The 12098-nt window shown below is 39.0% G+C and overlaps 1 protein-coding gene across 3 annotated transcripts in view; it reads right to left on the bottom strand.

Moving 5' to 3' along the window:
- Window positions 1-1610: 1610 nt before the first annotated feature.
- The window catches only part of NR2C1 (nuclear receptor subfamily 2 group C member 1), a 25152-nt gene continuing 14664 nt past the window's right edge, over window positions 1611-12098 (bottom strand). For all 3 annotated transcript variants that reach the window (XM_081022502.1, XM_081022504.1, XM_081022503.1), the window contains exons 10-16: window positions 10014-10198; window positions 8838-9003; window positions 8019-8140; window positions 5993-6132; window positions 5593-5730; window positions 4394-4499; window positions 1611-3844 (exon numbers count right to left, since the gene is read on the bottom strand). In XM_081022502.1, coding sequence (XP_080878628.1) covers window positions 3670-3844; window positions 4394-4499; window positions 5593-5730; window positions 5993-6132; window positions 8019-8140; window positions 8838-9003; window positions 10014-10198 — 1032 coding nt within the window. In that variant the 3' untranslated portion in view covers window positions 1611-3669. The remainder of the gene's footprint in view (window positions 3845-4393; window positions 4500-5592; window positions 5731-5992; window positions 6133-8018; window positions 8141-8837; window positions 9004-10013; window positions 10199-12098) is intronic.

The raw sequence follows: 12098 nt of genomic DNA, 5'->3' as shown, positions 1-12098 counted from the left end.
CAAAAAGTGAACTCCTATTCACGTGGAAGACAACTAAAAGGCCATTAACTGTTAATAACTCATTCTCGAATTGCTCCCCTTAAAAATCAAATTGCCCCCCTGTGGGGTGTGTGCCCCACGTTGGGAACCACGGATTTAGAAGATTTGGGGGAGGAACCCCGCTGTATTTTGATGTCAGTGTCAACAGATACCTAAGAGAAAGGGTTGAGATGGTTGCAAGCGATGGTGGGGAGATGCTACACAGACATGCTGAAGAGGTGCAAGGAAGCCTAAGACAGATCCATGGGACTCTTGTGTCACTGGAGGGTGGAAGTCCTGCTCTATAAGTGACATGAGAGGCATGTAAAGTTTTTCTCCTCTCGTGAACATTCAACCGAGCTGAACGCCGAAACAGTCAGGACTGATAAAAGAAAGGATATAGGTAAAGGACAGAATGCATTCCCCACAGGAAGCATTGATGGTGACCAACCTGGATGGCTTGCTTTATTTTTTTAAGTTATATCCCGCTTTTCACCATTTAGGTTTCAAATCGGTTTACAGCAATAAAATAGAAGAAGAGGAGGAGGAGGAGTTTGGATTTGATATCCCGCTTTATCACTACCCGAAGGAGTCTCAAAGCGGCTAACATTCTCCTTTCCCTTCCTCCCCCACAACAAACACTCTGAGGTGAGTGGGGCTGAGAGACTTCAAAGAAATGTGACTGGCCCAAGGTCACCCAGCAGCTGCAGGTGGAGGAGCGGGGACGTGAACCCGGTTCCCCAGATTATGAGTCTACCGCTCTTAACCACTAAACTTGAATTAAACTTTCAGAATTTGAAACTCCAAGAATTTAAATTCTCTAATTTACAAACAAAAGTAAAACATATGAGAAGCATTCAGGGTGCAAAGGCCCCCTGAAATAAGAGTTTTGACAAGCCATCTGAAACTCAGTAGGGATGGTGTCTAACTTCTTGTGGGAGGATTAAAAGAGAATTAGACAAATTCATGGTGCTAAAGGCTATCCTCTGCTTTCATGGTTGGAGGGAAGAGCACCCTGTTTCTCACAGGGGCCCATCAGATGCTTCTGAGAAGCCCATACGGCTTGAACATGACACGTCTTTACAAGGCAAGAGACTATTGCTCACCAGAAGGCAAGTTGCAACACCTCTGCAATATACAGTACTCATCCTCATCTAGTAGTCCTTTAATCATCTGAATGTGCAACCTCTTCAAAGCTGGATATATCTCCTGACAAAAAAGGTTTATCTTTTGTAAATTTTTTGGAATTACCAAGGTATGTTGGTACAGTAAACAAAGTTACTCGATTCTGCTGTACTGAACATGCAGTAGTACTTTTCAAATTTTAAAAACAAATTCCTGAATTTTTTTACATACTTGGACCAGGAGAAAAACTAATGAAAGCACAGATATTAAAGTATCAGTGATACACAATGGCTGGAAAACTTAACTAAAAATAGCAAAGTGAATGCATCTGAGCCAAAATAATACTTAATTCACTCCAACACAATGCTGCAAAATGATAAAAAATAAGGATAGTAGATAACAGTGCATAAAGCTCACATGAAGTAGGTTTTTTTTTAATTGAAAAGGAGATTAAAGAGATAACAGCATTCTATGATAAAAGTTACAATTTATTTTTAAAAATACAGCCAAAATAGAATTTACACTTCTTCAGGTTTCAAGACATTTACAGTAGTTATTATATAGCAACAATATAGTAATTGGGGCATTCTGATGCATACACAAAAACTGAACCACAAAAAATTATGTATACAAAAGTGGAATGAAATGCAGAAACAATTTCCAGTGACAGTGGAGAAGAACTAGCTGTAACAAATTTATTGAAAGCATTCAGAAAATGTGTACTATAGTTTATCTGTACAGACTTAAAACAATAAATTGTTTAACTACAAGATGTACCCAGGAATACATCATTTATTACAATTGTATGATACAAGCCTGCATGTGCCCAAGTGCATAAGCATGCTTATCTTTTTGGGGAGAAATTAAACTGTTCACTACATTATTGTTGGTTGACTCATTCTGAAGTATATAAAAAGGTACCTCTTTTTATTAAATCGTTTTTTAAAACCTTGATAAAAATAACACTGTCCAGATTGCAGAAGGCCCATTTCATTTGTTGGTAAATACCACAGTTTGACAGGAAGAGGCAGCTGTCTCTAATTATTCAGTATGATCAATACTTAACACATGAAATAAAGATGAAAACAAGATTTACCAAAAAAAAGTTATACAGACAATCCTTGACACAGTAAAGGAAAATTTTGTGTTTATGCTAGATTATTCTATACCGTAATTAAAAAAGAAGTAGCCTTCAATGAATCACAAAGTGCATCTGGAAAAGTTTTCAAAGGCTGAAGATACTCAGTAGCAAACACAATATGAAAACACAAAATCTGCAATTATGAGGATTCTGTGATCACTACAGTGTAGGAAAAACAGAGTACTATTCAGTAACACATACTTTCCATCAAGGTTTATTTATCTCCTTATGAACATTTAAGGAACTCTTTCTAGTCTTATTATGAGAACTTGAAACTTGTTTCAACCTTCAGGAAAAGACAGAATTGCTAAAGGAAATCCACTTCCAATATGACTGGTAAGTTTGTGTGAGATGGCTCATATGCTCATGTGCACCTTAACGCTTATAGTCAATAAATTTCCTAGCTAGATGTACGGGCACAAATATTACTAAAAAGACCTAGTTGGCACTGATGAACTGATTTGCATATGTAAATAAAATAACAGGACTCAGGAAATAACACACAATACTTATCTGATACATTTAAGGTATCTAGAATTTTTTTACTTCTAAATCATATTAGCAGCGGATATAACTCTGAACATAACAACTATTTGTGACTCAAGTTAATCTAAATATAATCATTGCTTTGGGGCACTAATAGGCTTTCAAGCCAGTTTTCCAGATTTTCTGTAATTAATCTTCAATTTAAATAAATGCTAGTTGGCTAATAAAAATGTTTAAGTTCCATCCAAAGCTACTGGAAATATATCCAAAGCTCTGTAGTCCAGGGTTTACAGTCCACCTAGGCTACTCAGAATAGACCCTCTGAAATTAATAAACTGAAGTTAGTCATGTCCATTCATTTCAGCGGATCTACTCTGAGTATGACTAACATGGGATGCAACCCTCAGTCACATCAGAAATAAGTTGCCTTGTTCAGGATTTTCAGACTTACGTCAAATGGACAAGAATGAATTTGTAGAAACAAGATACTGAAAATACAGCATTGGGAAGAATGTTTATTTTTTGTTTCTAAAGTATCACATGGAAATGCCTTGATGAAGTTTCTCCATTATCAAAGGCTTGTTTTTCTACATTTTTTAGAATTTGTTATAGTCATGTTCCAGGTATAGCTAAACTACAAAAATAGGATGAACTACTCTTCTTGATTTTCATTAGATTCTAAAGCAATATACAAAGTTCTTGAAAACCAGCTAAAGGTAAATCATCCTGCACCAGTCAAGATAGTCTACTGCGTTTCCAGAATGTGTTGGTAATGAGGAAGCTGCACCTTCTTGTATTTTTCTTGTTAAAATTGCACAGAAAAACTTGTTATCTCTTGGAGATAGTGTACATTTACAATTACCATGATTGCCATGGTATAGAATCCGTGGTTTTAACTTTTATACAGCATGACCAATTATTTGAGAATTGTAGTCTGCAGTCTCCATTCTTAGAATATATGGTATGATGCTGTCAATCTGAACATTTCCAATTAGTCCTGCGAAAAACAGTTCTTCTGTTATAGCAGCACTCATCAGTCTCAGAGCAGGCAATCTGAGAAGCAGCCTAGACAGCCTGGAAGACATGTTTGACAAAAGGGTAACACAACTTTACATTCAAAAAACAATATTCAGCTGTATTAGTAAGCAAAATATATGGTGTGTTAAGAAATATCTGCATATGGGGCTGATCCATGCACTCATGCAAGGGTATCATTTGTTCCCTCCTGCCAAAATGAGCTGAGTGCTCTGTTCTTTAAACATTTGCCAGTGGCTTATAAAACCAGACAACAGGCTAGGAAACCCTACTGATTTTAATCAGACTACGTATAACCAGAAGAACGAACAAACCCTTTTTGTTAAGTTTGCAACTTCAGGACCTGCCACTTTGAAGCAAACACAATAATGGAGCTTTAACTAGAAATGAAAGCTTACAGCTACTATTTATTTCATATATGCAAAGTATGAAGGAATAGCATTATCTAGAGAAATTACAACCTACCATTAAAGAAAATACATTCTCACACTTTAAACACAAAACTAGTTCCCAGAAGTTTCCTGAATTAATACAACTCTGAAAGGAAACATTTTAAAAAATCAGATATGCGTATATATATATATGTACCTGTAAGTATCATCTGGATATACTTTTGTTACATAATCCTGAAATTCCATATATGCTTTTTCTTGAAATTTTTCGATCTGTACAATGTTTTCTAAGCCAGGGTGATCTAAAATAAAGTATGTTGTTAAATCGACTGCAAATCAGATGTACATAAAAGGCAGCAAAGGACACATAACGGCAGATATTCTTTTACAACCCAACATGAAAACAAATTTTGCTCCTTAAATTGTCCAGTATCTGCTGAATGCTGAAAGTACGAACTGCAAAGCAGCTTTATTAGAATCATAAAATGGACACTTGGTCTATTTTGTTTCTTCTCTTTTCCTGAATTGTCTTTATGATTGTATTAGTATATAAAATGGTAAAAATAAATAAAAGCTGTAAATAAACAAGCAATTTTATTGCAATAATAAAATATTATATAGCACCTGTTTTTCTTGTGCCCACCCCCCCCAAAAAGCTAGAACATTAGATATAAGCAGGATTAAACCCACCCATCACAAGTTAAGCAAAAAAATGCTTCTGTTCAAACAGGAAGAGACAAAGTTCTCTTTCAATGAGAATGCTCTCATGCACTACTGCTGAAGGGGGTATTGCAAGCTTTTCAGATGGTATAGGTGGATGCTTGCAGTGGACACCTGCTGAGATGGGCTGATTGCCACCCCAACCATCACAGACCACAGATGGGCTGATTGCCACGCCATCTAGACCACTACAATTACCTAACAGCATTAATTACCTAACAGCATCAAACCTATCTATCTTTTTTGGGATTCATTTAAGTTTGTTTAACCATATCCATATACTCCAGAAATTGATGTAAAATAGACATAGTTGTTCATGAGTGCTTAAGTTAATAAGATGTAGAACTACGTAGGTATCATCTGCATACTGGTGACATGACACCACCCAAACTATGATCCACACAGTGGATTCATGTAGAAATGTTAACTGGCGACACTAAATGAAATGTCCCCAAAGGGGCCAAGCTATGGCCATAAAAAATCACACCCAACATGAAATCAGACAAAAAATCCCAGAAGCACTTAGTTTTAGCACAAATAACCCAGCCTGGTCTACTTAGATGGTACAATTCAAAGTAAAATAGCTAAGCACATCTGCTCCAAGAGCAAGCTGGTAAACATAGCAAGAGACTGAATGAACAAGGCCAAAGGTTTTAGTTTCTTGTTTTTACATACCAGGGCTGAAGAGGACGATTGCTTTCAAATAAGCGTATTCATAACCATCAAGGCAAAGCTTCACCATACTGTTACAGAACTCCTGCAGTTTGAAGATATGCTCCATCACTAGTTTTCCTCTATCTGCTGACAGTTTATCTAAGTGAATACAAAACATTGCAAATAGGGGCTCTTACTGTCTTAGTTATGTGAATCTGTTAATGTATATCTGTTACCCTCTGTGAGAGGGTTGATTTGTGTGTAAAAGCACATTGAAGATTAGAGCTGTTTCCACAAGTAAAGGGAAAGGCACAAAATGAATATAAGAAAATGCATTTATTTCAGTAGTGATCAATCAATGACAAAGCAAGTCAATGTTCCCATCCATACCAATTCTGAGACTTGTAACAATGTATCTTACCTTGTTGTAAACTATTATGAAGGTGATTAACAAATGCCGTTAATATAGTTGCTACGTTCATTACTTGTGAACACTGTGCAAGACCAAGTGTAAAAAGTTCATTCCAGCAGGCTTTCACTAATGATATGCTGTTATCCTGCCTATTAAAAAGAAGTAGAACTATATTAATGGAACTGTTTGGTTCAGTTCAATACAAGCCTGGTTCACATGTCACGCAGCTAAACTGGCTTAGCTTAGCTCAGCACAGCAAAGCAGCAAGCTCCTCACCAAAAGCCCATTCATGCAAACCCATGGTTTGGCTTAGTGTAACGTGTGAACCAGGCCATAGTGCATGTAGTCACAAGTATTCAACACAATCAATAATAATAATAAGAAGAAGAAGAAGAAGAAGAAGAAGAAGAAATAAATTTTATTTATATCCCGCCCTCCCCAGCCGAAGCTGGGCTCAGGGCTGCTAATAACACTAAAATAGTGCAACATTATAAAAACATTATAAAAATTCATTAAAATCAAAATTGATGGCAACCATAAACTAAAGTTCTGTAAAGATTGCCAAAGGAGGGAGTCAGGCTGCGCCCTGACCAAAGGTCTGGTGGAACAGCTCTGTCTTGCAGGCCCTGCAGAAAAATGTCAAGTCCTGCAGGGCCCTTGTCTCTTGTGACAGAGCGTTCCACCAGGTTGGAGCCGCAGCTGAAAAAGCCTTGGCTCTAGTTGAGGCCAGCCTAACCTCTCTGTGGCCTGGGACCTTCAAGATGTTTTTATTTGAAGACCGTAAGTTCCTCTGTGGGGCATACCAGGAGAGGCGGTCCCGTAGGTACGAGGGTCCTAGGCCGTATAGGGCTTTGAAGGTTAAAACCAGCACCTTAAACCTGATCCTGTACTCCACCGGGAGCCAGTGCAGCTGGTATAGCACCGGATGAATGTGATCTCGCAGCGAAGACCCCGTAAGGCGTCTCGCCGCGGCATTCTGCACCCGCTGGAGTTTCTGGGTCAGTCTCAAGGGCAGCCCCACGTAGAGCGAGTTACAATAATACAGTCTGGAGGTGACCGTCGAGTAGATCACAGTGGCTAGGTCAGGGCGAGAGAGGTAAGGAGCCAACTGCTTAGCTTGGCGGAGATGAAAAAATGCCGCCTTTGTTATAGCTGCAATCTGCGCCTCCATGGAGAGGGAGGTATCGAAGATTACACCCAAACACTTAACGGACGGTGCTGGCACTAATTGCACCCCCGCAAGAGATGGGAGGTGCCTCCTCAATCCCATATCGTCCCGTCCCAGCCAGAGGACCTCTGTCTTCGAAGGATTTAGCTTCAACCGGCTCCCAACAACAGACAGACAAGACCTCTCTCACTATGAAACCTAACTTCCTGCCATACCTAACATGAAAACTCTGATCACATTCAGATTTCCTCCCAACAACAGAAAAGAATGGAATGTATAGGAAGGGCTTTTAAAGCGAGATGAGCGCCGCAACCCCAGAGTCGGTCACGACTGTTTCCTGCTTGGCAGGGGGTTGGACTCAATGGCCCTTGTGGTCTCTTCCAACTCTATGATTCTATGACTAGACCTAATGGTCAGGGGTCCCTTTACCTTTACTATAGGCAGAGCTTTGAATCATGTAAATATTTATTTAGTTGGGTTGCCACTCTTGGCCCTGGTGATATTTGTATTGAAGTCTTTGAGCACTGAATATTTGACCAACACAGGAATCAAGCACATAAATTTTATAAATAAAAGCATGACTAAGTTGCAAGTTGCCACACCACCTTCCATTCTGTTCCTCAAGGTCTCCCAACCCTCTGGAGCTGATTTTCAGGGGGCACTGAGAGTCAGCAAAAACTCCCCACCTCTTGAGGTAGAAGAGGTGTCTGTGAATCCACAGTCATTCCATGAGAGTAAGAATGCCAACTGGACTCCATCTAATATTTTTAAAGATAAAATGGCAAACTTTTTGCAAAATGAAGTTTACATCCATTCCCAAGAGTTTTGAAACCTTGGTTACATTAAGTGATTTTTTTCAAGACTCACCCCAGAGCTTGGAAGGAAGGAATAGAACGTGCCCAGTGCATAGATAAGAAGAGCAATCTGGAAGCCGATTCACAAATATAATGAACATTCAGGTACTCAGGCATAGGGGAAGGCATGGTAAGCTGTCACAAAAGTATAGTTTAAAACAATTAATGACTTGCCATGTCTCAAAGAATACAGATATTAATAATATAGCAGAAAACCTCAAAGAAAATGAAAAATGCTTATTATAATATTAAAAATGCAGGACTGGAAAACTTCATGATACATTAATGTGCTCTACAATTTGCCCTAGATAAATGAATGATTTTCAAACGTAAAAGCAGCAAAAGTTTCAGTGCAGCCCTTTTGAAAATAAACTACAAGCAGGCTTATCTACTTTGATAGAATTGACAAAACCATCTAGTTAAAAAAAGGAGGGTTTTTTCTCTCATTGACCCCGTTCACCCCAAGTATGCCCAAGAGCTTCTCTTCAGACACATTCCTATTCCTCTAAGTATTTGCTTCCCCCAGAAACCTTTCCTTGAACTCTCTGCTCTCTTGCTGACCTTCCTCACCCTAAACACACGAAAAAGCTCTTTCTCCAAGTAAACAGGAGTTTCTGTACACAGATGCTTCCCCCAGTCACCTTCTATCCCTTGTATGTAACAATACTGCACAACCAGAGTAGTTGACAATCACGTATTATCTGAAACAAGTGTCAGCTGACCACCAAAGTATATTCCTCAAATGTTAATTCTTTAAAAAGGTCACATAACAGGTTTGAATTTGTCTCTACAAAAGTTAAATAGCCTGGGGTTATAAATAATAATTAAGTACCCTGAAAGCTACATGAGCGTCACTCAGAAGTGGGCCTTCTATTTCAACAATATTCATGCTGGCTTCTTCACCAACCAAACGTGCACTGGCTTCCATACTTTCTGCAGAACTCTGACACGATGCGCTCTCTCCTGGATTTAGTGCTTTTGCAAGAGTATCAAATGCCCTAGAAATAATATATGGAAAACGTAAGATCAGTCAAGTTGGATAGGATAGTGAAACAAAACAAAACCATTTCAGGCCCAGAAAACACACATTAAACCAAATTAAAGCAGGAATGAGTATTAACATGCCTGTGGTTCCCAGGAATTTCCAGTCCTGAAGCAAGAGTAATGCTGCCCACTTGTATGGTTCTCAAGGCATGGCCACTAAATGAATGGTTTTTTATTTGGTTTCTTTTGGCTTTTTTAAGGGGGGATATCACAAAGTGTTGGGGCCTGGGTAAACAGGCACCACCAAGATGCTGATAATTCACATTATTAAAATCATTCTTTCCTATTGCACAAGTCCCTTCTGGGGCATCATTGGCAGAAATAAGAACAGTGACATATAACCAGCACTCTTCCTCCACAGCCAGCTTTATAAAAAGCGATTTGTATAATTACAAATTAATACTGTATTTTAAGAAGTTGGAATTATTTCTTTCAAGCCATAATAATAATAATAATAATAATAATAATAATAATAATAAATTTTATTTATATCTCGCCCTCCCCAGCCGAAGCCGGGCTCAGGGCAGCTAACAACAATAAAATAGTACAGTAAGACCCGGAAACTATGGTTACCATATCAGAACAAGTCAGAATCTTAAACCAATTTCAAAGAGTGATTTACAGTCTTGGCTTGTTCTGGTAACCACAGTTTCTCAATTCAGGTGTAACTGAAACATATGGTTAATTAATCCAGTAAGTGCAGAATCACAGTGTACCAAGAAAAGAGGGAAGGGATCCTGAGAGGACATGAATGCATATCTCTGCCTAACAATATGTGGGTCTGAACCAGATTCTTGTGTTAGACTCTATATATTTAGGCTGATTAAAGCATCTGAACATGCCTGTAAATAGCTGATGTTCATTATGCTATTATCACACTTATTACTGGAGGCTAAAGTGCCTACTATTGTTCCTATGTTTTTGTCAGACCATTTACTACTTTCATATGCAACCATTCTTTTACCTTGTAACATCGGTACTTGCATGTTCATCTTGCTGAAGTTCAGACAGTGATGCGTCTCCATTGCTTAAGCTTTCTATCATGGACAGCTCAGGACTACTTTGGGGCATGTCTTTGGACTTGCTTAGACTTGCCAATGATGTGACCACATTTGCTAAAGTACTTAAATCTCCTTGACATGTTTCAACCTAAGAAGGAGGGGAGAGGAAGCGAAGAGTTAATGTTTTTTAACACAACAATTAATCTTACAGTTGAACCCATACTAAATTATTAGAGAAGAGATCTCATTTGCAAGCATATCTATTGCAGAATTGGTAATCACTAAAAAGACAAGCTCTTATTTATAAATACTTTCAGATAACATATTGGTTAAAGGTAAAGGTAAAGGTACCCCTGCCCGTACGGGCCAGTCGTGACCGACTCTGGAGTTGCGCACCCATCTCGCTTAAGAGGCCGGGGGCCAGCGCTGTCCGGAGACACTTCCGGGTCACGTGGCCAGCGTGACGAAGCTGCTCTGGCGAGCCTGCACCAGCGCAGCACACGGAAACACCGTTTACCTTCCTGCTATAAAGCGGTACCTATTTATCTACTTGCACTTAAGGGTGCTTTCGAACTGCTAGGTGGGCAGGAGCTGGGACCGAACGACGGGACTCACCCCGCCGCGGGGATTCGAACCGCCGACCATACGATCAGCAAGTCCTAGGCACTGAGGTTTTACCCACAGCACCACCCGCGTCCCCCAACATATTGGTTAATACATGTTAAAACAACTTCCCCCAACTTCAGGGTAGCGTATCATCAATGACTGTAGTAGAACAGTAATAAAGCAGTAACTTCCAGCGGATTAAAATGCCTGGGGAAACAACAACAGTTTTGCCTTGTGCCAAAAAGATTGCAACACTAGACTGAGGATATTCCACTTTTAAATCCCTCTTTCTTGTTATTGAATACTATCTTATTTTAATGAATTGACTTTTGCACAGCTTCGAAAAGCTTTTACAGAGCTACGACTAAATACAATAAGCTCTGCTTATAGAGATGGGAGACATAGAGGCATACCAAAAAATGAACGTGTTTGCATTAGGGGATGTTCTGAAGTAGAGGACCTTATGCATTATATCTTGCACTGTCCGTTATATAATGATGCAAGAAAAAGATTTTTGGTACCTATAATGACAGGGTTCCCTGGCCAGAACCCCCTTGATATGATGTTATATCTCCTTGCAGACACAGATAAGTATGTGACCTGGCGGGTAGCACTTTTTGCAACTGCTGCTAGGAAAATTAGAGCAAATTATATAGCCAAGGTAGCCATTAACTGTAAAGGAGATGAATTTATTTGATCCTATCTATCTACCTCAGGCTATGTTCTATCTTTGTCACCAAACTCTGAGTATAAATTGCACACTGTATTATTGTTTTTAACATTAGTGACCATGTGATGATTTTAGCTTATGAATTTTATTGTTTAATGTTTTTATTTGTACATTGGGGTACTTTTATAGCTTTGTTTAGAGTATGTAATGTTTTAATAATATAAATGTTTTAAGTCTTTTTTTACCAATTCAGTATATTTTCTTTTAATTGTCAAATAATTCTGTGTACATTGCGGCAGCCTTTGGCTATGTGCAATAAAACTGACTGAGACTGTTATTGAATACCAGTGATAAGAAAGACAGCTGAAGCAGGGATTTGACAGAAGATTTCAGTATGTCTTTAAGAAGATGTAGAAAGAAGATTCAAACTGGCAATGACCATGGTAGTACAAGACAGCAAAAACCCCTGTGCTTGCCAGATCTTAAGTTCAATGGAAGAGTGTCAAGTTTGTCTCCCAAGTTCAAAATGACCCCCCTTGTTTGGCTTTGGGGGCTAATATAGACAATCTCACTGAGCCAAACTTTGTCTTTTAGCAACTCTCCACCCCCACCCCCCCATCGTGAACTCTGGTGAGTGGAGGTGGAAGATTGGCAGGCTTCTTACAGAAGCAGATGAAACATGGTTGATGTCATTTCAGGGTGTACACTTCAAGGGTGGATAGTAGCATTTGCTGGAGTTGAGGGTGTTAGTTAGGAAGATGTTTAACTGAAG

The sequence above is a fragment of the Podarcis pityusensis genome (assembly GCF_964106645.2).
Source record: "Podarcis pityusensis genome assembly, chromosome: 10".
Classification (NCBI taxonomy): domain Eukaryota; kingdom Metazoa; phylum Chordata; class Lepidosauria; order Squamata; family Lacertidae; genus Podarcis; species Podarcis pityusensis.
The sequence above is the reverse complement of the archived record's forward strand: the minus strand, read 5'-3'. Positions and strand labels throughout refer to the sequence as shown.